The sequence below is a fragment of the Takifugu flavidus genome, chromosome 20 (assembly GCF_003711565.1).
Source record: "Takifugu flavidus isolate HTHZ2018 chromosome 20, ASM371156v2, whole genome shotgun sequence".
Lineage (NCBI taxonomy): Eukaryota > Metazoa > Chordata > Actinopteri > Tetraodontiformes > Tetraodontidae > Takifugu > Takifugu flavidus.
Window position 1 is genome coordinate 578,640 of NC_079539.1, and position 24,656 is coordinate 603,295.

The 24,656-nt window shown below is 47.7% G+C and overlaps 4 protein-coding genes across 5 annotated transcripts; 2 read left to right on the forward strand and 2 right to left on the reverse strand.

Annotated features, from left to right (window-relative positions):
- Positions 1-33: 33 nt before the first annotated feature.
- On the reverse strand, positions 34-2,399 carry brf2 (BRF2 RNA polymerase III transcription initiation factor subunit). The gene is made up of 4 exons (XM_057018609.1): positions 2,087-2,399; positions 1,610-1,669; positions 1,198-1,519; positions 34-1,022 (listed from the first exon to the last, which is right to left on the reverse strand). The coding sequence occupies exons 1-4, from the start codon at positions 2,232-2,234 to the stop codon at positions 209-211; spliced, it is 1,344 nt and encodes a 447-aa protein (XP_056874589.1). The 5' UTR covers positions 2,235-2,399; the 3' UTR covers positions 34-208.
- A 316-nt stretch (positions 2,400-2,715) lies between these two features.
- On the reverse strand, positions 2,716-11,691 carry LOC130517035 (golgin subfamily A member 6-like protein 6). Its single transcript, XM_057018605.1, is given in 10 exon segments — positions 2,716-3,384; positions 3,463-3,568; positions 3,650-4,971; positions 5,014-5,425; positions 5,428-5,491; positions 5,724-5,772; positions 5,817-5,844; positions 5,959-6,588; positions 6,718-7,145; positions 11,189-11,691. Coding segments are annotated over 8 exon segments (2,610 nt in total). The 5' UTR covers positions 11,548-11,691; the 3' UTR covers positions 2,716-3,384; positions 3,463-3,568; positions 3,650-4,331.
- Positions 11,692-12,648: 957 nt separating this feature from the next.
- ess2 (ess-2 splicing factor homolog) lies at positions 12,649-15,548 on the forward strand. Its single transcript, XM_057018608.1, has 10 exons — positions 12,649-13,027; positions 13,203-13,368; positions 13,485-13,568; positions 13,647-13,816; positions 13,917-14,034; positions 14,120-14,250; positions 14,360-14,462; positions 14,653-14,762; positions 14,874-14,989; positions 15,074-15,548. The coding sequence occupies exons 1-10, from the start codon at positions 12,881-12,883 to the stop codon at positions 15,351-15,353; spliced, it is 1,425 nt and encodes a 474-aa protein (XP_056874588.1). The 5' UTR covers positions 12,649-12,880; the 3' UTR covers positions 15,354-15,548.
- Positions 15,549-15,935: 387 nt separating this feature from the next.
- Positions 15,936-24,606, forward strand: dgcr2 (DiGeorge syndrome critical region gene 2). Of its 2 annotated transcripts, XM_057018606.1 has the most exons (11): positions 15,936-16,609; positions 18,716-18,748; positions 19,052-19,174; positions 20,992-21,078; positions 21,155-21,365; positions 21,457-21,533; positions 21,616-21,798; positions 21,885-22,088; positions 22,156-22,308; positions 22,667-22,903; positions 22,988-24,606. In XM_057018606.1, exons 1-11 carry the CDS (start codon positions 16,528-16,530, stop codon positions 23,194-23,196), a joined length of 1,599 nt encoding a protein of 532 aa, XP_056874586.1. In that variant the 5' UTR covers positions 15,936-16,527; the 3' UTR covers positions 23,197-24,606. The 2 variants fall into 2 exon arrangements, with proteins under 2 accessions (XP_056874586.1, XP_056874587.1); XM_057018607.1 differs by lacking the exon at positions 18,716-18,748.
- Positions 24,607-24,656: the final 50 nt, after the last annotated feature.

Here is a 24,656-nt window from a genome sequence, read left to right on the forward strand (position 1 = left end):
GTGATTCTCCAATTACCGGACCATACCAAGAAAAACATATATTCATTTATTTGTATATGGTTTTTTTATATATATATATAACAGCAAATATCTTAGATGTAGCCTTACATCTAAGAGACTTTTTTTTTTTACAGACATTCTATAAATTGAATTTAAAAAAACCAAACTCTGACATCTTATAACGAATCTCCGAGGGAAGCAGGTGTAATCACACGGAACAGCCGTCCTTGGATTCAGAGAGGAGCTCCTGAGCCAGAGCAAACTGTTGGACTTCAGAAGGAGAGCGGATGTACGAGCTGATTTCGCTGTCCGAAATCTCCTCATCGCCGGTCACGTCGGCGGCTACGTGCGCTTGAACTTTGCGTTTCTTGCCGTGGACGACACACGGTGGGGCGAAAAGAACCCTCTTCCCCCAGTTCTCAGCTGGATCTCGCCTGCCCTTGCTGCTGCCGGGCTGTTCAGGCTGTGTGGGCACGCTGTCCTCTCTGTTTCCAGGTCGCCCAAGCAGGTCAGAGTCGAGTTCATGCTGTTCCATGGACGAAGCATTCGGACTCTGTTGCTCAGCCTGAACGATGTGAGGGGGAGTGTTCTCCTCCCTGTCTGCCAGCAGAGCTTCCTCATGTGTCCTCAGAGCCCTTCTTAAGAGGGCAAACCTGTACTTGAGAATGTCCTCCACTTGCTGAAGAACATTATCAGGCTTCACCTTTTGCTGGAGCCAGGGAATCTCATTAGCCAGCTTACACAGCACCTCCTTCATCTCAGCGACTCTTTTCAGAGCAGGCTTCAGAGATTTCACTTTGGCAATCTGACAGAATTTGACAAGAGTTAAACTAAGGCGGTACTTGTTGGGCCTCAGCGACTGCCAGGCCAAATAAGTGGCTGCCATCATGATGGGGACGGGCCTCCTGCCAGTCACAATCCAACTGTCTGCAGCCAGCTCCACCAGCGCGACAGTACGTTTGGTCATGTCCTTGACGTTTTCCGCCAACTCTTCACGGACGTGAGGAGCGCTGATTTTATACCTGGCACAAAGGAAAATACTGCTAGTCAAGACATTTTCAATCCAATAAAAGCCAGAGCCATTAAAACACAGTTGAGCTTATGAAACAACCCTGTATCGCTTTAATTCTCTTTTTTAAATTTAAATTCACATTCTGAAAGCAAGAAGGATCATTTATAACGATGTTATTTACTTACTCCTGACAGTAACCCTCTATTTCATCCAGGAAGCTGACTGATGGGACCTCAATGTTGAGAATCTTGACCATCTCTTGATAAATTGAGCCCAAATGCAACACATCTGTGTCCAGCAAAGACCCAATGGTCCCCATGGTGATGGGCCAGTTGAAAATTCTGCAGCTTGCAATCACGCAGCAGCCAATCAGGATTTCTTTTTTCTGGAGACTCACTCTGATATAGTTCCTGTGTTGATAGGCTTGATTAAATATGTTCTGGGAGAGCTCCTCGATCTCGTTGTTCACCCTGAGAGTCCGACATATGGCCTTTACGCGCTGCAAACCTGTTAAAAAAAAAGCCAAGCCGGTGTTATTGTGACCATTATTAACTATGGTGTTTATTAGGGGATGTTCAACAAACACCAAAAACTTACATTCTTTTAGACTTCTACTGGGTTTTTTGTCCACGGCCGTGGACTGGCTGTAGCTCACCACTGGAAAAAAATAAAAATAAATAGAAAATATGAAGGAAATTATTGAGTGATACAACAAACTCTTTGGTAGTTTTTCGGAAGGAGTCTAAAAGGACCATATATATGTTGATTAATGTAATATTGATCTCATATAGGGGAAAGGAGTGAATTATTACGACCGAGCTGATAATAAATTGATAGTTTTACACAGTCTGTCCACCAGTGGGCACTAAGAGGTGTTTCCTCTGCACCCTATGAAAATGACAATAAACTAATTGGTTTTGTGCTGAAATATTAAGGTTAACCTGGCAAGTCAGTCTTGGTTTGTGCAAAAATTATAGTGAAATTGTGTGACTAGTCTAGCAAAATTGAATTTAAAAATTACTCAGGAAACACGTCAACAAAGACGTTGACGGCCCGTTTTAACCACATTCCCACCTGAACCTCCAAATGGTTCTTTTTCCAGGACTCCTTCGGACACCACAGAGCCACAGTCGACGCACACCAGATGGGTTTGAGCGTATAAATCATCCTCGATGATGTTGGTCGACCCGCAGGAACGACAGCGCAAACTCCCTGCAGACATTCTCAAAACAATCGCGCGGAAAAACGCGGTGCCAAAATAAATGTTACATGGAGCTGGAAAACGCAAATTAAACAAGTTATTTTGTGTTTAGAATCGGTCCTCTGACGTTGTTGCAGCGCAAACTAAGCGCAAGCAGAGGCGAAACTGAAACGTCGCCAAAATATGTCCGTGCGGAAACAAAAGCTCAATTATCAGTTCCGCTCTGCTAATCAATTTAAATGAGCCGTAAATAGCTTGATTTTCCAGGGATCATGGCAAAGACGCTTTGATCATAAAGAATCCACCTGTAATTTGTTACCTTGATTTACTTCCGCCCACTACTGTAGCTTTTACTTCTGGAACTAAGAACCTTAATCTTAACTACAAGACTACTGCACAACCTCGGTTGTGGAAAAAATACCTTAAAATCCATTCAGATTTTTTAATGAATTATTCAGATCCATCACAATCAAAGTCCATAATCTACTACGTTAATCAACAATTCTTTCATTATATGCTTTCTCACAATACTTTATTTTACATATTTTATAATACAGTAGCACAGTGCATCAGTTCAGTGTAAATGCAGTTAGTCGCGTAAGCAAAGGAGTAAAGTGCCTCTACTGAGTGAGCAGAATGATGTAAACGTTAACCTCACAAAGGAAGAGCAGGACTCTACAAAAGTAGTGCAAAATCTTTAACAGTAAAATTGGGATTTTTTTAAATCATGGAGGGGACAAGCAGCTCACAATCAAAAGACATTGTCATTAACATTAAATATGGTTATTTATGTTTATCTACAAGTTTTAACTTCTTAACAATCTTACATATGTAGAAAAATTGACATGATTCACCAAGCAAGAAATGGCAGGTGCTTTTGCACAACTGTGACCAAAATACAGTATTATCACAGCCTTTCAGCTGTCGGGTTTCAAACTGCTCGTCCTTGAAATAAAGCAAGCTCTATTCAGACAGATTTCTTTAAAGTGTTCATCGACATTAGAATACTTGGTTGTTCTTCCATGACACGGACGAGCAAGTTGTCGATGTACTGCTCCAGTTCGGAAACCTTCTTGTCTTTTTCCAAGAGCTGATTGTCCTGTTTGAGAACCAGAGAGATCAGCTCGGCCTTCGTCAGCTGTGAATAAGGTCCTTTCAGCTCCAAGTCACCCTGCAACAAAGGACCCCAACCACTTATTAGAAGAATACAAACATATCGAATTATCAAGGGCAAAAAAAGAAAACATACCTTTGTATTCTTCAGATCATCACTAAGGATTCCAAAGGCCTGGATATCTTTCCCCCCCTGATTAACTGCTTGTCTCAAAGGATTAAGGGGTTTTACAGGTAGCAGCCTGCAAAAAAAGGAAAGAAAATATTTATATGGCGATATTTGCATAATAGTTTCAAATCTCTGAAAAGAAATGTAGATTTACCTGCGTTTTGTTGTAGGAGGCTCCTCCCTCTTCCCTCCCGAGCCCTGTGGTGTCACAGGTTTGGCCTCAGAGATGCTGCCGGGGTCACATGGGAGGACTTGGTGGTTGTCGGGGACGACCACGGCTGGGTCGGGGTCTCCTCCAGGGTTTAGGCCGACTGAGGTGCTGGGTGTGTCGCATAGTTCGGGCAGAGGGGGAGCGCGGGCCTTCTTTGAGGACTTGAATTTTGAGCCGGAAGCAGCTGCTGGAGGCCACCGTGTGGGATCAAAGTTGGCTTCATCTTCGTCTTCATCATCCTCAAACGGGTTTAAACCATAAGAGATAGGCGCTTGTTTCACATCCAAGCTACTTGTGTGAGAAATGTTGCTGGTTGGTGGCGCTCTTGCTCCAGGACACGGTCTCGAAGGGGCGGGGCCTTTACCCTGCTTAGCTCCCGTCAAGGTGACTTTCACGGAGCTGCTGTGCATGGAGGTGTTCTGAGGATCTGACCGGCCGACGGGGCTGGTGGCTCGAAACGATTTCTGGGGAGCAGTTCCGATGTCTGTGCTCCGTCGGTCAGCTCGTGGTGGAGATCCCTGGGGCCCCCTGGGGGCCTGGTGCTTCCCCGGTGGTTGGGGAGCTGGCCTCTTCTCCCGCTGGGAGCCGCCCTGATCCTTGTCATCAGAGGAGGACGTCCTGGGTCTCAGCAGCGACGCAGCAGGCGGGCTGGTCCTGGATCCAGCAGGCGGGCTGGTCCTGGATCCAGCAGGCGGGCTGGTCCTGGATCCAGCAGTGGGCTGGTCCTGGATCCAGCAGGTGGACGGTAGTTTTCATCAAATGGGTTTAAGGAAGCGATCACGTCAGATTTAATCTGCGTTACGTTCTTCATCTGCTCTTCTGATGGGAAATTCTCAGCTTTCTTCTCCACTTCCTCCTTATTTTCTGCCAACGATCTCTCCTCTTCTTCACGTTCCTTTCTAGCCCTGTCCTCTTCTTCTTTCCAAATCCTTTGATCTTCTTTCTCTTTTCTTTGTTCTATGATCATCTGTTCTCTTTCTTCCTCCTCCTGTTTCTTCATTTCCTTCATCGTTCTTGCATATCCTTCCATGTCCCTTCTGGCTTTTTCCTCTTTCTCTTTATCTAAATCTTGTCGTCTCTTTTCCTGTTCATGTCTTTCCATCTCCTCTTTAAATCTCTCTTCAATGTTCCTCTTCTCTTCTTGTTTCCTTTTCTCTTCCTCCATTCTTCTTTCCTCTTTCCTCACCTCTTCCTCCACTCTTTCCATTTCTTTCCTTTTCTCTTCCTCCTTTCTTGCCTTCTGTTCAAGTCTCCTTTCTTCTTCTTCCTCCTCCTCCACTCTTCTCCTCTCCTCCTCCAGTCTTTTCTCCTCCTCCAGTCTCCTCTCCTCCTCCAGTCTTCTCCTCTCCTCCTTCTCCAGTCTTCTCCTCTCCTCCTCCTCTTCCTCCAGTCTTTTCTCATCCTCCTCCTCCAGTCTTCTCCTCTCTTCCTCCAGTCTTTTTTCCTCCTCTTCCTCCTCCAGTCTTCTCCTCTCCTCCAGTCTTCTCCTCTCCTCCTCCTCCAGTCTTCTCCTCTCCTCCTCCAGTCTTTTTTCCTCCTCCTCCTTCTCCAGTCTTCCCCTCTCCTCCAGCATTCTCCTCTCCACCTCCAGTGTTTTTTCCTCCTCCTCCTCCTTCTCCAGTCTTATCCTCTCCTCCTCCAGTCTTCTCCTCTCTTCCTCCAGTCTTTTTCCCTCCTCCTCCTCCAGCATTCTCCTCTCCTCCAGTCTTCTCCTCTCCTCTCCTCCAGTCTTTTCTCATCCTCCTCCTCCAGTCTCCTCTCCTCCTCCAGTCTTCTCCTCTCCTCCTTCTCCAGTCTTCTCCTCTCCTCCTCCTCTTCCTCCAGTCTTTTCTCATCCTCCTCCTCCAGTCTTCTCCTCTCTTCCTCCAGTCTTTTTTCCTCCTCCTCCTCCATTCTTCTCCTCTCCTCCTGTCTTCTCCTCTCCTCCTCCTCCAGTCTTTCTCCTCTCCTCCTCCATTCTTTTTTCCTCCTCCTCCTTCTCCAGTCTTCCCCTCTCCTCCAGCATTCTCCTCTCCACCTCCAGTGTTTTTTCCTCCTCCTCCTCCTTCTCCAGTCTTCTCCTCTCTCCTCCTCCAGTCTTCTCCTCTCTTCCTCCAGTCTTTTTCCCTCCTCCTCCTCCAGCATTCTCCTCTCCTCCAGTCTTCTCCTCTCCTCCTCCAGTCTTTTTTCCTCCTCCTTCTCCATCTTCTCTCTTCCTCCAGTCTTTTTTCCTCCTCCTCCTCCTCTTCCTCCAGTCTTTTCTCCTCCTCCAGTCATTCTCCTCTCCTCCTCCAGTCTTTTTCTTTCCATGTCCTTCCTTCTCTCTTCATTCTCTCTTGTTTTCTCTTCTTCCCATCTTTTCTCTTCCTCCAATCTCTGTTCTTTTTTTCTCTCCTCCTCCATCCTGATCATCTCTTCTTCCTTTCTCACCTTCTCTTCATGCCATCTTTGTTTTTCCTCTAGTCTTCTCTTTTCCTCTTCTTGCCTCATTTCTTCCTCTTTCAGAATCTTCTCTTCCTTCTTCCTGGCATTCTCTTTCTCCACTCCTTCCTCTACATAAACCTTTTCTTCCTCTATCTGAGTTTCTTCCTCTTCTTCACCTTCTTTTAAACTCTCTGAAATCTCTTCCTCTGTCCAAGGCGAGTACTGCCTAGTCGTCCTTAGGGAGTCCACGGATGGTGGGGAGCTGTCTGGGACGTCCTCCATGGAGCCGTGACCTGAACTGGCCAGGCTGAAGTTAGATCCGATGCGCGAGGTTCGATTCTGCGGCTCGTCGTAGTAAACGTGACTCCCGTTAATGCACAGGTTGCTCTGCTCGGCAGCTTTTTGCTGAGCAGAGGAGAAATCTTTGGCCCCTGAGCTGCCTGAACGCTTGTGTATCATGAACTTGAACTTCTTTTTACCTGAAGCAACATCAACACAGCAGACAAAAGCAATTAAGGGAGGAAACATTTGATCTGGTTTTCATCTGAACTGGTAATTCCAGACCTAACAGGGAAAGGAATTAGTAACTTGGGGTTTTGGTGAATTACCTTCAGAAGCGTCCACATTTAGACCGGACGACTGGCTGCCGCTCAGCGAGTTCTTCGCCGGGAGGACAGACATGGACTGAGACATGTTCTTCTGCAGATTAGTCTTGGGAGAAAATAGTGACTTGATCTTTTTCTTCTTCTTCTTCTCTTCTTTCCCTGCCGCCTCCTCACCATCCCCGTTTCCTTCCTCATCCTCGCTGTCCGTCAGAACCTGTGTGAAGGACGGCGCCGCGGTGAACGACGCACCCGAGTCCTTTTTCTTGCCACGGACTTTGTCTTTAAACTTCCCCAGGCGGGATTTGGACCTCCCCGTTGCAGAGAGGTCGAACATGCTGGCGGTCATGTTGTTTCTCAGGAACTGGATGTCCACCAGCACCTCCCCTCTGTCTTTATCAGCCTTGCCCGTCTTGTCCAGCAGCTTGAACCATCTGTTAAAGAGAAACATCCTGTTAAAATTGTGGCTGCTCACTGAAGAACTCTTCACAGGGTAACTGTTCAATGTCTAGTCTCTTCTGGGTTGTCAGGATAATCAAGTTAGGCTTGTTTAATATCAAAAAGGAGGAACGGGACAGTTTATCGCCACTGACTTTTGTTTATCTTTAGATTCTTGTTGGAAATTATGAGCCACCCAGAGGGCGAGTGCCTTAGCAACCACGTCAGTGTTTCTGGGAATAATTTACAACCAAACCAACCACAAAGGAAAGTCATGTTTCTCTCCTCAACATCCCGGCCCTCTGTATAAAACACATGAAGGTTTGTGTTCATCTTCCTTCCCCCTCCATTTTGTGCTCTTTAAGCAAGACTCATTAAGATTTCTTATATCTCAATGGCCTGGAAATGTGCTGAAGTGCACAGAGTTCCTTTATCTGAGACTGCAGACAGGTCAGAGACGATGAGGTTTGAATCTTGTGAGATTACCTCAAAGGAGCGCTCTGCCTTCAACCCCATCCTCACCTTTAAAAACAGGCTGCGGAAGAATCACCGTCAGCAACACTGAGCTGCAATCATTTCCTCATTCAGGCCACAGAGCGTTGTGTGGATGATATTTTTGCACCTGTGTCATGGTCCGGCACTGACAGGAGGATGTCAGCAGAAGCAGAAGTATTTCTCAGAACCACGACGAAAAGGAGGCGTCAGCAGAAAAACATGCCTAGCAGGCAGAAATCTGAGGTCAGCGCCACACTGAGCAAACAATTCCAACCAAAATCTGAATTCCTGGGGAAATGAGGAAGGGGCTCTTTGTGTGTGTGTGTTTTGCAGGCTCAGCTGAATAGCATGCCATCGTCCCATTGGTATCAGTTAGATCTTCTGATGTCCTAATTTCTCAGGAATTCCTCCATAAATCTGCAACAATCAGATTAAAGGAGGAAAAAGCCACTTCCTGCGATTTGCCCTGCTGACACTATTGACACAGCTTTTCTGCATCTCGGATGTTGACACATTTTCAGGGACAAAAAGACTCAGTAAGATCTTGTATCTCATGATAGGACCGAGATATGACAAATATACCAAATCAGGAGGCAGGGATCAGTTACTCCACAGGATCAGTTTCAGTTGCAGGTTAGCCACAGTCCAACAACCTGGTCAGTCAAAGGTTGAACAACACTGGCGTCACAAAGCTGATGCGGAAGTATTTCCATCTTGTGAGTCTTCTAAACACTGTGAGGGGTGTCAATCATTGGGCAAAAATAGAAGCAAAAAGGGCAACATCACTTCCTCCCATTGTACAAACATTAGGCCGGTCGGGCCGAACACAACTCTGACTATAGTGAAAGAACGGAAGGTACCAAAGTTTAGACCCTCCCATGTAAGTATGCTCTGTTACTAATAATGGCGTATTATCAAACACATCACATCACTTCTTTGTGTTGTAACATATATTTTACTGTATCTTACTACGTTACTATGTAGCAAATGATGAAAAAATGTCATAAAGTCAAATTTAATTCCAGATTCCAATCTCTTGCCATTAACACACCCAAATCATTAAAAAGGGAAGTTCCCCACTGTTTCAGTTAAAACAGTGGGGAAGTTGCAAGAGCTATGGTTGTTAGCAACGCCAGTAACAGGAAACACAAATCTACGGCACCAGTGGTGATGATGATGATGATGATGATGTAAGCATTGAAGCTTCAATATCTTAAGAATACAGTGTGCTGCTTAGATGGACGTACAATGAGTGCAAAAGTGTCTAAAGCATCATTTCTGTAGATTCTGTGTCTCACACCCACACACACACACACACACACACACACACTTCTCTGCCTGAACAGCTGATAAGACAATCCTCCGAGTGGCTCTGAAGCCACTCTTATCACGGAACACAGCTGTGCGCTTACAACAACGCATCAGCGACTCTGTTCAACTTTCCAGAACAGAGCGTATGACAGAACGCAGCACAAAGGGCGTCACAAAAGCGGCTAAAGCAAAGAAAAAAAAATGTTAATTCACACATGGAGAAAACACGCTGCTCAGAAGTGCACCACTAAACCGAGATCTGGAAAATGTGAAGTTTATTTTCCTCCATCTGTATTTAACTGCTTTTTATACTTCATTTTTTAAAAGGGTTAACGTGGAATCATGACCACTTTAATCGCACGATAACAATCCCCAGGTTGCTCCCGTGCTGCTGCCTGAAATCTTCTTGACACAGCTCCTTCACTAGAAACAACTGCCACAACATCTGGAGCAGATTTTACTCATTTTCCAAAGCCCACACTCACCATCCGGGGGGGCGTCTGAGGCCATTTTAAAACCTGCAGGCATTTCAAAAACATTCTTTTTGATTCACACACAAGTCCAGCTTTTAAAAGAGGCGTTTCGTTTCTTCCCTGCTGCTCAAACATTTGGGGGAATCGCAACATTCTCAGCTGACGGCTCAGAAAAACTGACCTTGTTGTGTCGTCATGGCTGCAATCTGTTGGTTTTTCACTGATAAACCCTCCAGGAATGCGAAACTACAAGAGCCAAGGTACATTCATCGGGATCAACAGCTTTCAGCTCAGTGCCAGTGCATGAATGATTCCCGATTTTACCTTGTGTAAAGGAAGTATTTGATATTCGGGTAAAAACAGAGGAGAGAAATGTGACTGCGCAGGATTAAACTACAGGGTGAAGTCTGTGTCAGCAGCCAGGGAGCTGAGCACAGGCCAAACCCCAAGAGGTAGAACCAGTATGGACTCAAAATACATTTTAATGACAGCTAAATTAGGCTTGCATGCCACATTAATGTCGTCACGCTGCTAAAGGTTCAGGACAACAGGTTGTTTTACGTAGAGGACAAGACAAACGGTATGAACCACTCCTTTAAATCCAGCCCATGGAAGACAATTCCTGCAGCGAGTCATTAGACTTCAACAAAACATCATCTCTGTGAGGGTGTGGGGGGGTGTGTGTGTGTGTGCATTCATACACTGATCGCGCCAGTCACAGGGCAGGGGCCTAAAATACTTGAATAGCTTAACTAAAGAAAATATGTATTGTTATTAAATCTGAAGCGACGGAGAGTCGAGTTTTTTTCAAACTTTTCTTGTCTTTCATGCAAATAGGAGGAGCAGGATTATTAATTTAAACTTTCAGGGTCGGTACAAAGCCCACAAGCAAATATGGATCAATTACAGAAGGTGTTTTCACCACTTCTGCAATTGTACTTGTTACGATTTGAAAGATATCAGCTCTGTTGTGAGGAAAGTCTGCATGGAGCTTGAGAGGAGGTGGAGGTGGGAATGGTTTTCTTGAGTACTACAGGTGCCATTTCAGAAAGAAACAGGAAAATCAGTCATTATAGCCAAGCTTCAGTTGTGTTTGTCCACATTTTTCTTTCGATGCAAATATTCTGCTGACTCTCTACCTTAAACATCACAGTCTGGGACTCCAAGGCTCCATCCACCAGTGGAGCCACCCCAGGATCCAGCAGATCCAGAAGTTTTTGGGGGGCAGATTTGTTGCCTCTACATCCCTGACCAAGTAGTAGAAACTAAGTTATTAATTGCAAAATTAAAAATATGTATCTAAAAAAAAACCCCACCCACACACAAAAAACAAAACCGCAGAAATATCAGGGATTTTTCATGTTTCAGAAAATAATCTTCATCCTCCCAGAAGGTCAGATTAGTTAGTTAGATGTGGAAGTGCTAACTGGAGTAATCAGGTCACGAATATTAGTCAAAACCAAACGTTTCACGTTACAGTAGCCCAAATCAATAAACTAGCAGTCGACATTGGCACATTTGATCAGAAAAATCGTATTCTGTAGATTAAGAACATCTGTGTTGATGCAGGTGATTCAACCGAGACTCTTGGCCGCCAAATCCCAATAATTGCTCGATTGAGTAGCTCATTTGAAGACTTGTTGGCTATTTGAGTCGCGATCATTTAAATGGTTTCAGCCGTTTCGACGTCTTTCTTGTTCGGTGGATAACTAAATAACCAAGTTAACCCACAGATGTCGGCACCGCCTGCGTGCACTTACTCGGTCTTGCTGCGGGTTTTGTCCTGGCTGAGCTGCAGCAGGTTGATGACAGCCTGTCCCAGCAGCTTGTCCGGACCCACCAGGGCTCGGTGGTGGACGTGGACGTGCAGCGTGGAGCGCTCGGCTCCTCCACCTCCTCCAGGCTGCTGCTGCAGCTGTGGCAGGTCAAAGGTGGCCTCCTCCTTCCAGACCGGCGCCACGCTTTTCTCCGCCACCGTGGTCTGGTACTTCTCCTTCCCCACTTGCATGACGGCGAACGCATCATTGGTGCCCCCTTTCCCTTTGATCTTCAGGCCTCGTGCTTGGAGCACCGTTACCTGGACGCTGGTGGGACACCACAGCTGATCCGCCAGGGACATGCTGACACAACACTGGACCGCTGGATTAACTGAGCATAATCCAAAAACACAAACCGTGGCTCTGTCCCGCTCCGACAGTGGCCAGAAACAGGGAAAACTTTTCCTCTGAGCTTCGGTGAACTTGAGGAAAGAGCAGAGTGGGCGTGGTCATACGCACAGGGGGTGTTCTTTGTTTTTTTAGATTATACAAGACACGCCCTCACGAGGTGACGACGTTTAACGTGTGTCGTCATGACGGTTAATGGAACAATTAATTGATCATGGGTGATCTGTAGAAAACCGTTTGGGTAAATAAAATGCATTGTTTGCTCTCTCTTTCTCATTGACCTTTGTGTAAAGTCCAAAGTTGAAGTTAAATATAGCCACTTGAGCCAATTAACTCATTAACATGCCTGATTCTGTAATGTAACCACTGAGGTGTGTTTCTGTTGTTGTTGTTGTTGATTTTTTAATTGTGCGTCTTTTTTTTCTGTTTTGACATCTGATTTTAAACTCTGGATTCTGGTAAAATGTGTTCTATTTTGCTATATTGTGACATACAGTACACATACCGGATATTCAGGACTTTGTCAACAAACGTAGTTGGTGCATAATGAAAACATAACTTGCAGAATACGACGCAAACATTTACGGTACAGTTCAATCCTAAAATCTGTGATTATTTTATTCCTCGGCCGTATAATCTCAATGTATAGATAATTAGCTCTATCTAGTGGTAGTCCGTAGAAACATCCCAAGGTCTGAATTACCTCATTTCCTCCGACGTGGAAATCTTAAAATGGAAATCCAGTGGTTCAGATGGAAAGTTTTCTATAAATGATTCGTGCCAATGAACAGTCAAACGGGGAAAAAAATGTATTTCTTATATCGAGTGTTTGTAGCCAGTTATTGCCACGAGTTAATTTTCTGTGAGGCTCCAATAATGTTTATCTTCGGGATTGCAAATATAACTGCTGAATTCCATATTTTCATTTTCACTGCTGGACGTTAAAGTTAAAGAGTTAACAAACGAAGAAAACCAGAAACTCGGAGGTGCACCTGCGAACCTTCGCCGGTAGGCGGCAGTAAGGCCCCGGCCCAAACGGCAGTGGATCAAACAGGAAATTCAAAGAAGACGTCCACCTTTTGTGGTATGTGCGTTTACAAGATGTCAGCTTATCTTTTCCAGTACTTTCGCGGAACATCTACATGGTGACGCCATAGACGATATCTGGAAACACCAACAAACACACATTTGTCTGACTCGCCTTCTGAGTTTGTGGTTTATTGGGTTTCGTATTGATCATAGAGCGCTTTGTAGCTAACGCTTAGCTGTTGGCTAACTGGATCCGCAATGGAAGGCAGCGCCAGTGTGAGGAAATCGCTGTCCGGGACTTTGGTTCCGTTGTCGGTCACAACAGTGGCGGTCCTCGAAAAACCCGAGGGACAGGAGAATGAGAAGCAGAAAAAAAAGGTTCTGGACGACGACGAGTATGTTGAGGTAAGTTCGACAGGCGGTCGTGACGTAATGTTGACCACATTTAATTTCGCAATGGCTGCGATTGTTACATTTGAGTTACCGTTTCCCTTTTAAAACGAAGAGCAGAAATGAATATAGCATAATTTTTGGGGTATGTGCTTCGCCATGAATCTAATGAATCTCCTCATTGTAACAGAATTTAGAGAAGATCATCCAGAGGGACTTTTTCCCAGATATTACTAAACTGCAAGCACAGATGGACTATATTGATGCTGAGGAAACTGGTGATCTACAGAAAATGAGGGAGATATCAATCCAATTTGGCTCAACGGCAAAGTCTACACCACGATCTTCTGCACCTTGTGAGTAATATTCAGAGATTAAATGTAACTGTATTTGTATAATACCAATCATAGTGTATTTGCTTGGTATGGGTTAAAATGTGTTCTAATTCTCTTCTGACATATTTGCATATTAGATGTGACTCCGGCCACTTTTGAGACCCCAGTGGGTCGCTCTGGTTCTCCTTCCTCTTCCTTTGGAGGTAAAGATGTAGATGCAGGTAAGTATCCCAGTTTTTAAGCATATGCTTATCCTTTAAAAGCTTCCAAAATTAACCCTTTTAATTTTGTATCCACAGAGACCCAGGGTGACAACAAGGAAGACAAAGAACTGCCCTGTCTGGACAAGTTCCTCGCTAAAAATACAAGTGAAGATAATGCATTATTTGAACATATCATGGATTTGGCAAAACAGAAGGAGAAAGTTAAGCATTCCTGGTTATATGAAGCTGAAGCTGAATTTAAGGAGGTATTGCTCAATGGGTGTCCATTCTCAGTCAGTGAATATTTTAGCAAGGAGGCATTTGCTGTATTTAAAACACTTAAAAACAATTGTTTATCATTTTCAGCGCCATGAACAGAATCTTGCCTTACAACCAATAGAAAAAGCAGCACTGGAATGTGTGAAAGCTGGGCTTGAGACCTGGGAATACAAAGCAAAAAATGCCTTGATGTATTATCCAGAGGGTAAGGCTTACTCACAGTGAACAGGTGTTTGCAAGAGTGGATTTAAATGTGCACAGGTTACAAAATTGCAATGTTTCTTTCTTAGGTGTTAAGGATGATACCCTGTTTAAGAAGCCGCGGGAGATAGTGCACAAAAATACACGTTTTAATGGAGACCCGTTCAGCAAAACTCTCAACAAAAGCCAAATTCAACAGGCTGCAGCCCTCAATGCACAGGTAACCAGTAAAAACATGTTCAATTAGAGATACTCAAATAAAGAATCATATTCAGGGCTGTGTTTTTTAATGCTAATTATCCAATGCTAATTCTATGACTTCTGTCCAGTTCAAGCAGGGAAAAGTTGGCCCGGATGGGAAGGAGCTCATCCCACATGATTCCCCTGCTGTGAACGGATATGGTTACGTAGCCCCACCCTCACCTGCACCCGGTAAGTAGATCTAAAAGAGGATACGCTCAGCTAAGCTCTTAATGGGTTCTGGAAAGATGACAAACAGGCAAACATTGATAATCACACAATGATTGGGAATTTTTGGTTAGGAAAGCAAGAATTGTGTGTCACTGTGAAACCCTCCATCTTGTGTTTGTGCCTGTCTTCTGAACGGAGCTTCTCTCCTCAGGTGTAGCTGAGTCTCCTCTGATGACGTGGGGTGAGATCGAGAGCACCCCATTTCGTCTGGACGGATCCGACACCCCTTATACGGAGAGGAACCTCGGCCCCTCATTCAAGGTAAATACATTTTACTGGTCCCTGCATCTGTATTAGAATTATTTTATCAGAAAAATGCTTCTTCTTTTTTTTTTTTTGCTGCACTAACATCATCGACATTGCTGGTAAAAGATTCCAGAACCGGGGAGACGAGAGAGGCTGGGTTTAAAGATGGCAAACGAAGCCGCTGCCAAGAACCGTGCAAAGAAAAAGGAGGCCTTACGAAAAGTCACGGAGAATCTCGCAAGGTAAAAAGCGTTAACCCCTTAACAATGACCTGGTTTTATAACGGTTGTCACTGTTAACCTGGACATGTTCATGTGATGTTGCAGCCTCACACCTAAAGGTCTCAGCCCGGGCCTCAGCCCCGCTTTACAAAGGCTCGTGAATCGGACGTCGAGCAAGTACACGGACAAAGCGTTGCGCGCAAGTTACACCCCATCGCCTGTGCACGGAGTCGGCAGCTCCAAGTCTCCCTTTGTTGGCCTGTCCACTCCCACGGGAACGCCAACGCCAGACAAGGCCAAAACGCCGAGCTCACAGGATCTCACATCGCTCACGGACAATCTGCTTCAGCTTCCAAACAGAAGGAAAGCAGCAGACTTTTTCTAACGTTGCGACGGTGTTCTCAAGAAATCCGGCTTTATTTCATTCTGAGAACCCAAGGGTGTATGTATAATACGCAGAATCCTACTTGTGATGTTATCTTTATGGTTTTATTTAATACGCCTTTTGTACATATGTGGAAATTACCGAAAGACATTTTGTTACACATTGCAACCAATATTAAAAAAGCGGTTACACTGACCAGCCAGTCCTCGGATGTACAGTATTAAATATTATCTGTGATCAATGTAATCATTTTCAAAGGTTAACTAGAGATTAAAGATAATCAGTTTATTCTGTCGCCGCCGTTGGCCGACAGGGGGCGACGGAGAGGCGCATCATTAATACAAATAGTGATTTTTATGCCAAACGGCTAAAATGTTACTGGGGATACAACAAAAATCCGTGTCACACCTAATAATAAAACTTTAGTTTAATTCTTGAATGACAGTTTAATTTTAAAAGTTACACTGATTGGAAATGAAAGTAAGTATAGAATTCCGAAAAGAACTTGGAAGTCAGTTTTTATTTTGTACTTTACAGAAACCAACAATCCAAAATAGGGTTGTTCGATTTACCATCTATTTAGTGGCGAGGAAATCTGTTTTGATGGTAATTATGTGCGTGTGTGTAAATTTTCCTTCCCCGGGGTCAGAGGAGCTCGTGCTATGCTAAGCTACCTGCTAAACTGCGTCATTCTCGCTGTACAAGTGTCAGAATCTGGGTTTTATGCCGGGCCGCACCGTGTTTTAGGGGGTCCTAATGCGGAGAGCCAAACGCTCGCCGTGGCGTGTCGGGCTGGGGAATCGGCTCAACTCCGCCCCGACAGCTCCTCCAGCTGGGGGCCGGTGTGATCCATGTTTGGGATTGTTGTGATGGGAGGCTGCGGCCATCTTGGATCAGCGCCGCTCCGCTCCCAGCAGCAGGAAAGAGCGGACGACGCGGACAGCGAGAGCCGCTCATTAGCCGACCATTAGCCGCCTGCTTCGAAGCGCCGCTCTCCGCGGGGCGACTGTGCTTCGTTCTTGCTATTTTCTGTCGTCGCCTCTCGCTTTGAGCGCACAAAATGCGTCTGAACGGCGAGTGTTGGGGGCTGTGAGCCGGAGAAGAAGGCGGCGCGGATCCTCGGTGTATGTACTTTAAATTCCTGAATAGCGGAGTTACTATGAATGGAGGATAAATGTTGCCAAAGGCTCGCAGCAGCAGTTTCGTCCTCTTCTCTCTTCTCTTCGTCCTCACCTTAACGGACCCGCCACGCACAGGTAAATAACCCGTCAGCTGTTTTTAACGTTCCCGTCGGGTCGGCGCGGAGGCGGAGGCTCCGGTGGAAGCGGCGGGTCGGGCGGGTAGGCCCGTCGGAGAGACCGGGGACTCCTGCGGCTTTTTTACCCCGCTGCTAAACTCGTTACTGTGGAGCGCCGACAGGAACAGCATTCCCCCAGGAAACTAAAATCCCAGACTCAGATTTGCGTAACTACACTTTCCAAATGTATCTGCGTACGTTGCTGCAGGCATTTTTTTAGCCTCACCTCAAGCTGCTGTTTATTTAGCGACAGCTGTGTCTTGGCCATATAAAATGCGTCTAAAGGCGTTCAAACGAGCGGCCTGGGCGTCTGACATGAAGTTGCGTGAAGTTGCGGGTTGACAGCGATGCAGCCGATGTCGCTTTCTGGCCGGAGTGTCACAGACACGATAAGAATTGAGTTAAGAGCTCCACAATCCTCACAGCTCCACAACCACCAGAGAGGAAATGCGAGATTTGCTGTGTTCTAATGGAGTTCGGCTTCTCTGATGAGCCACACAGGGATTCGTCTTGAAGTAAATGCTCTGAAAGATCTGTTTAATAAAGACAATCGGCCTGGGGACAGTAAGAGGAATGTGTCTTATGACTCTGAGATAGTTCAGGACATGGATAAACACATTTTTGTCCTGTTGTGAAACCCGTTTTGTGGCATTTGCTCCTGTTGGAGAAGGTTCTTTCGCTGTTATGATGTTGCCACCTTCTCCCCTGGCTTTGATTGTCCACTTTTATTAAGATTGTGTACGTTCTTCCCGAGTGGCCGTAAGGAAAACCCTCCCTTTGCTGTTCCTTTGGACATCCATGCCATCCACCAACCATTGTTGCATTTCAGCTTCTCTCAGTTCCTGTTCCACACTATTAATCTCCTACAGAACGCGGCGCGTCTCAGATCGGTTCCCTTTTCAGGTCTTCTGCCCCAGATGTTTCCAAACCTGCGATGCGACCGGTTTCCTGTGGGTGAAACTGAGGCCGTGCTGTTGCAGCACAGTGGTTGGGGCACGCGCCCGACCCGTGGCCCACGTCGGCTTGATTCGCCACAGCGCTCGTCTGGTATGCTAGCATGTGATTTGGGTCATAAACCCAACAGGAAGACGCTTCGTGCTCCGTAGGTTGGAGGCGAGTCGTTGCAGATGAGGCGCGCCCCCTCATTAGGACTGACTCGGGGGGGGGGGGCCCTCGCAGCTGTACTGTATCTTCCCCGATGTTACATAACAGATCCGGAGTTGTGTTTTTCTGAGGATGGCCGTGTCGGTTTGACCCCCGCGGACCTCCAGCCTCACATTTCTCTCACTCGCTGTGCAGCACATGAGGAGACTTCCTTAAAAATAGAAAAGGAAAAAAAAATTGCCGCCCCTGGTTATGAGGAGTGGCTGGAAGTCATTTGGTATTTTCCCAGTTTTGTGGGGACCGAGGTCTGACGTGACGTGCTTGGCGCTGTGCTTGCTGCGTGGTCTCTAACGGTAATCGGTGGGGTCAGGATCCCGGTCTCTGGAGAATCAGACGGACCTGTAATGTGTCTCAGTCCATTTAGCATTAATGAGGAAACACGGCCACGTTCGAGAGCTCTTAAAAGCACCTTTAACAAGTCAAATGTCTCCTAAATGTCCCCATTAATGGCTTTTAGTGCAGCCTAAACGTGGGTGTCAAGATTCTGTTAGCTTAACATGAAGCGGCGGGTGGAAATATTCACATCCTCCTTTTTATATGGGAGATGAGAATCATTCCAAAAATAACCTTTTCCGATGTTGATTCTGAACAGTGAGTGTAGAAGAATATTGATCCTTCCCTGGTGCCTGATTCTCATACGTCAATATTATTTTGTCGCTACCAATTTGAGCAGCGCTGAAGCCGTAGCGCACAGTTAATGACGGTCTTAAGTCCAGCGTAGGCGTGTGCCATCATAAAGGCTCAAAGTCGAGTGTGTGTGGGTTTGTCTCCGCCGGTGGGGGACGGTGGCAGCACGAGCAGTATCCAGATATGGATCATTTCCCCCCCCTCTTAATGACAACGTGATGCTAACGTCACCTAAAACGCACCAGGACAGTCACACTCTTCTCATGTGTTTCAGGTCCACGGCTTGCTATGGCAAGATTATTGTCAGGTAAGCATGAATTCTGCTTCAGCGTAGAACTGTTTCCAACAAATTGACCTTCTCAATCAGGCAGTAGCGAATGTGCTTCCCTCTAAAGGGGGGTGGAGGGTGCTGGTAAACGATGGTGGGTGGCCAGTTTGATTCTTGTTACGACTCCAGTGGCTGTCAGTGACATCGGTTGCTTTCATCTCCATCTGCCTCCACCCCCCCCACAGCATCTAAAATGTTTGCGTCCTTCACAAAAGGCCTTGGGCCCGTTTCCCGTCGTCAGGCAGCTTTGACGGCACCGTGGGGCTTTTTGTTGTGTTCCAGAGCAGCGCTGCAGCCCGGGGCAGTTCGCCTGCCGCAGTGGGAAGATGCAGTGCATCCCCATGTCCTGGCAGTGCGACGGCTGGACGGCGTGCGACGACAAGAGCGACGAGTTGGACTGTCCTCGTAAGTATAGCTGAACCCTTTTACGCCCTCGGCGATGCCCGACGGAAAATAGCAGAACACATCGGATCACGGTCGCGGAGAGAATTCTGAACGAGCTCGCGACGTTTGCATCCTTTCGTAGACGTGCCAGAATCCTTGTGCACCCCCCCCCAAAAAAATCTAAAGCGACTTATCCCCAGATCTCTGACCGCGTAACAGGAATTATTGAGAGGATTGAGAGCAGCATGTGACCTCCATTCAGCTGTATTAGTCCAGCCTTTAAGTTGACCGTCCACCCTCGGCGTGTAAAGGTCTCACAGCCTAAACCGCACGCATGAAACCCGCTTTGATCATTTTTTAAAAGGGTTTGTTTGTGTATTTAAAGGGTTTTTTTTAAGGAAATATTCAGAATATTGTGTTCTGCGGATTAGTATCAAGTGGAGGAAATCTTTTAAGCCGAAGATTATGTTTTCACTTGTTCTGTCGTATCGTGGATCCACGCGGGAGCAACGGAACGATGCTCCGACGTGTCGCTGAGGGCGTCTCGGTGGCTCCGTCAGCATGAACCCCAACGTGCAGGTTTCCCCCCTGGGTGCAGGCCACACTCCACCTCCCAGGAGAACCTTAAAATGACAGTAATTAACGAACATTAACATCCTGTAAGCTCCCGGTTTTGCCTCCGTTTGAGTGTTTTTACCGTCGTGATTGAGGATTAAATTCGAGGGGTCCGGTGAGGGTTTTGGTCGACCTAAAAATATCCCGTGATTAACGCTAAGCCGTTAATGCGTCAACCAAAATAATCAAAAAGTCGACATCGTTGGGTTTATTTCTAGCAGCGACGCCTCACGCTGACCCCTTCCTCCGAGCGCTACAAGGTCGTCGATTCCGCCCTTTATTTGCAACATCGCGGGTTCAAAGCGTGTGGCTAAAGCTCTCCTCCTCCCTCCTCCTCTCCTCCCTCTCTCTCCTCCTCTCCTCTCCTCTCCTCTCCTCTCTCAGCTCTCCGCGCTCCTCTCTCATCTCCTCCTCCTCCTCTCTCCGCCTCCGCTCTCGAAGCGGCGCCGCCTCGCTCCGCTCTCTCAGCTCTCCGCTCGCCGCGGCCTCTCGCCTCTCTCCGCCCTCCTCTCGCCTCTCTCCTCGCCCTGCCGCTCTCCTCTCTCCGCTCTCATCTCTCTCCGCTCTCAGCTCCTCGCTCTCTCCTCGCGCAGGCTCTCCTCTCAGGTCCTCTCGCGAGCTCACGCTCTCTCCTCCTCATCTCTCGGCGCGCCTCCCGCTCCCTCCTCGAGGGGTCCTCCTCCTCCACTCGCTCCTCCTCTCTCATCTCTCCTGCTCTCGTCAGACCTCAGCTCATCGCTCCTCTCTCCTCTCTCATCTCTCCGAGGCTCCTCTCTCATCTCGCCTCCCTCCTCGAAGCAGACCCCTCGCGTCCTCCCGACCTCTCGCTCCGCGCCGCCCTCAGCTCGAAGAGACCCACCGCTCGAGAACTCGCCGCACCCTCGCTCCATCTCCTCTCTCCTCGACAGCTCTCCTCGCGGACTCCCTCAGCGAGCAGAGCTCCGCGAGACTTCCGCTCTCTCCTCTCTCCTCCCTCCTCTCTCCTCTCGACTCAACTCTCCGACCCTCCTCTCAATCGATCAAGAGAGAAGCCGAGCAGAAAAGCCGCTCAGCCGATCGTCCTCCTCCCTCAATGCTCCTCTCTAAGCTCTCTCTAGCGACGGCTTCCTCGAACAGCCCTCCTACTCGAATCTCTCATCTCTCCTATGATCTCTCCTCCTATATCCTCCCTCTCCATCCTCTTCCTCCCTCTCTCTCCTCTCTCCTCTCTCTCTCTCCTCCAGCGATAAAGGAAGAGAGGTTCCGCTTCGGCAACGGCTACGACCAGGTGGAGGATGTCATCGGCGTGGCTCAGCCCGTGCGCTTCAACAGTAAGCAGCAGACTTTTGCTTGATTGTCCTCCCAGCAGAGGAGCACGCTAACGGCCTGTACCCCCCCCCCCCATAGAGAAATGCCCCAGCGGGTGGCACCACTATGAGAAGACCGCCAGCTGCTACAAGGTGTACATGAGGAGCGAGAACTACTGGCAGGCCGTGGAAACGTGTCAGAAGGTCAACGGCTCGCTGGCCACCTTCGTCACCAACGAGGAGCTGCAGTTCATCCTGAAGATCGAGGTGGACTTCGACGACAAAGTCTGCGACCGCAGGGACCAGTGCAAGTTAGTTCTGGGCGCAGTCAGCCGAACAATCCCCCCCCCCCCCCCCTCTGTTTGGTCGCGCTCCCGGTTAATCCTCACGTGTAATTTGCAGGTTTTGGGTGGGCTACCAGTACGTGATCACCAATCAGAACCATTCCCTGGAGGGTCGTTGGGAGGTCGCGTACCAGGGTAATTTAACACGACCCCCTTTTTGACGTTAGCTCCTGCTGTACTTGCTTCAGCGTCATGATATTTTTTTGTTTTGTCACAGGGTCAATGCAGGTTTTTCTGCCGCCTGAGGGCCTGACCAATTTCGGAGAGGCCTCCCCGACCCAGGACAGCGTCTTCTGCGCCCAGCTGCAGCGCTTTCAGATCAAAAGCATGAACGAGCGGGGTCTCCACAGCTGGCACGCCGAGAACTGCTACAAGAAGTTCCCCTTCCTCTGCAAGAGGAGTAGGCGCCCATTTTTTCCCCCACCTTCGCATGTTTTGTCGTTCCCGACCCGGGCGCTGACACCACCTTTCTCCCCCCTCCGACAGGACAAACCTGCGTGGACATAAAGGACAACGTGGTAAATGAGGGCTACTACTTCACGCCCAAGGGGGACGACCCGTGTCTGAGCTGCACCTGTCATGACGGCGAGCCGGAGATGTGCGTGGCGGCGCTGTGCGAGCGTCCGCAGGGGTGTCAGCACTTTCGTAAGGACCCCAAAGAGTGCTGCAAGTTCACCTGCTTGGACCCAGGTGAATGAGATTAGTGTCACGGGGGAACGTTGCAGGGCGGCTTCTTACCTTGTGCTCCGTTTGTCAGATGGAAACAGTCTTTTCGACTCCATGGCCAGCGGGATGAGACTCATCGTCAGCTGCATCTCGTCCTTCCTCATCCTCTCGCTGCTGCTCTTCATGGTGCACAGACTCCGCCAGCGCAGGCGCGAGCGCATCGAAACCCTGATCGGAGGAAACTGTGAGTAATCTCTGGCAGTTTGACGGGACAAGACCAAACTGAGGCGCTTAAGATGAGCCGGCACACGTTTAAATGCCACGAAAGGATAAAGTTCATTTATGATTCAGCCGGAAGAAAAACACATATCAGCATGAGGGGAAATAGCGACCCCCTGTGGTCAAACGTGGGATAGCAGGTATAGAAATTACATCAGACCCGCAGCTCAGCGGGGGTCACATTAAGCAGCTTTGAGATGCAGTTTCACGCTCCTGATAAGAATATCTTAACATTTCTGGGACATTCTGGCTGTTGAATATCCTCCCTCGAAGCAGCAGTGCGTGTGATCACAGCTCCCGTGTGTCTGCTTTGACCCCCGCAGTGCACCACTTTAACCTCGGGAGGCGCGTCCCAGGATTTGACTACGGCCCGGACGTGTTTGGCACCGGCCTCACTCCCTTGCACCTCTCAGACGACGGCGAGGGGGGCGCGTTCCACTTCCAGGAGCCTCCTCCGCCATACGCTGCCTACAAATACCCCGACATCCACCACCCGGACGACCCGCCCCCTCCGTACGAGGCCTCCATCAACCCAGACAGCCTCCTCTACGTAGACCTCGGTGGGTGCTCACATCTGTTTAAAATCCACACTTTTACACCTCCCGGTGTAAACTTGTCGTCTTTCTCCGTCTCCTTTCCTTCAGGACACCGAAGCATCTCCATGGCACCGACCCAGATGGACGGAGAGGACCTGCAGGCTGGTATTCCCACCTCCGGTCCCCTGTCAGAATCGGCACCGCCGCCCCAGGAGAGGGAGGACTCCATAGATAGCAGCACGCTGCTGGTGGGGCCGGACACCCCGGTTGAGGGCCAGGCCCCCGACTGTGCCTCCTCCCTCAGCACCGTGGTATAGGACTGTGACGGGGAGCCGCGTCTGGACGTCTGCGTCAGACTTTCGTTGATGAACTGCAGCGAGGAGAATTCGGGCCTGTGCAGACTTCAGGAGCGGTCTGGTCTTCAGGTTCTCCTGCGGTTCTGAGTGGGGTTTTTTTTTTTTTTTTTAATCCAAAAGAGCAGAAGAACTCTGCGTGTACAAATAAACACTACACGGAGGAGCTTTGAAACATCTCATGGTTGACCTGACTGGTGGAGAAGCTAATGTAAATACCCCCCCCACCACCAGCACAGGTGGACCATCAAACCAGCTGTTGTTTCCTGTCGATGTGGGGATCAGGTGTGGCTCCATCTCATCAGCAGTGTCCACGATCTCGATTTCTATTCCGAAAAGCCCCCCCCCCCTTTCTTATCGGCCCCGAACGAGAAGCTGTCTTCCAGGTTTATAGCACATTTGCAGCCTGCTTGGAGAAGTTTTGTAATTAAAAATGGGTCAAAGACGGTACAGTTAGCTTAGCCTTTGCTGTTTTTTTTTTTTTTGTGTGTATCCCGGAATGTTGTGGTACTGAAGTCTTTGTGGAAGGTGATTCCTGACTGAGGGCTGAGATCCTGATCCGTCTCCAGTAGGGTAGACCCGGTCCGGTCCGAACGGCCGAGCGAGAGCTGTGGGATTCTGGGTGCGTTCAGATCAGATTTCTTTAAAGTTCTGATCGTGCAGACGGTCCTTCTTATCCTCATCCACTGTAGAGAACCATTAGTGACTCTTTTATTTTTTTTTTGCACGTTAATGTTTTTTTGTTTTGGAAAAACTTTATTTGTGGCGTCTGGATGCTGCCCCGACACTCCCGACGGCTTCTGCCCGCGCGGTCCTTCGCACTCCGCGCTCGTTCATTAAGTTACTGACGAAGGCGACGCTATTAACTGGATTTTGAATCTCTTTTCTTGCTCTCCCGATGTTTCGGGTCTGTTTTCTCAACGGAAATGCGGTCAAAGATTATAGTTAAGGACGTTTAGTTTGGGTTCAAGTGACAATCATCCGAGTAACCATGGCGACCAGCATCTGTCCACATGTCGGGCTTCTCCTTTTTGAATGTACTACAGGTGGAAAATGTTAGTTTCTTTCTTTCTTACACCGACAATCCACCGCAGATGATCAAAGTCACAAAAATCCCCCGAGTTGTGGAGGAAGTTTCTATTTTTTTGTGGGAAGTTCTGAGATTTTCGTCGTCCTCAAACGCATCATTAAACTTTTGACTTTGGCGGTGTGAGAAAACGCTCGAGAAAGTGTATAAAATAAATGTTTAATTTCGCCGTCTTTTGTTTTATAGCTGTTAAATTCAGGGGTTAATTTACAGGAAGTTCTTTTTTTTTTTTTTAAGGTAGATGTACATCTAATCAAATGCCAAATAAATTGCACCGTGAAGGACGACTCATGCGTCAGTGGCTTTGACATTTATCCGCGTTTCTTCTCCTCTGGAG

Coding starts and splice junctions, on each gene's coding strand:
- ess2 (XM_057018608.1), top strand. CDS start 12,881: ATGGAAGGCAGCGCCAGTGTGAGGAAATCGCTGTCCGGGACTTTGGTT. Junction 13,028..13,202: donor ACGACGACGAGTATGTTGAG/GTAAGTTCGACA, acceptor TCATTGTAACAG/AATTTAGAGAAGATCATCCA. Junction 14,990..15,073: donor GTCACGGAGAATCTCGCAAG/GTAAAAAGCGTT, acceptor GTGATGTTGCAG/CCTCACACCTAAAGGTCTCA.
- brf2 (XM_057018609.1), bottom strand. CDS start 2,234: ATGTCTGCAGGGAGTTTGCGCTGTCGTTCCTGCGGGTCGACCAACATC. Junction 1,520..1,609: donor CAGTAGAAGTCTAAAAGAAT/GTAAGTTTTTGG, acceptor TTTTTTTAACAG/GTTTGCAGCGCGTAAAGGCC. Junction 1,023..1,197: donor ATAGAGGGTTACTGTCAGGA/GTAAGTAAATAA, acceptor CCTTTGTGCCAG/GTATAAAATCAGCGCTCCTC.
- dgcr2 (XM_057018606.1), top strand. CDS start 16,528: ATGTTGCCAAAGGCTCGCAGCAGCAGTTTCGTCCTCTTCTCTCTTCTC. Junction 21,366..21,456: donor GACCGCAGGGACCAGTGCAA/GTTAGTTCTGGG, acceptor TGTAATTTGCAG/GTTTTGGGTGGGCTACCAGT. Junction 22,089..22,155: donor GTTCACCTGCTTGGACCCAG/GTGAATGAGATT, acceptor TCCGTTTGTCAG/ATGGAAACAGTCTTTTCGAC.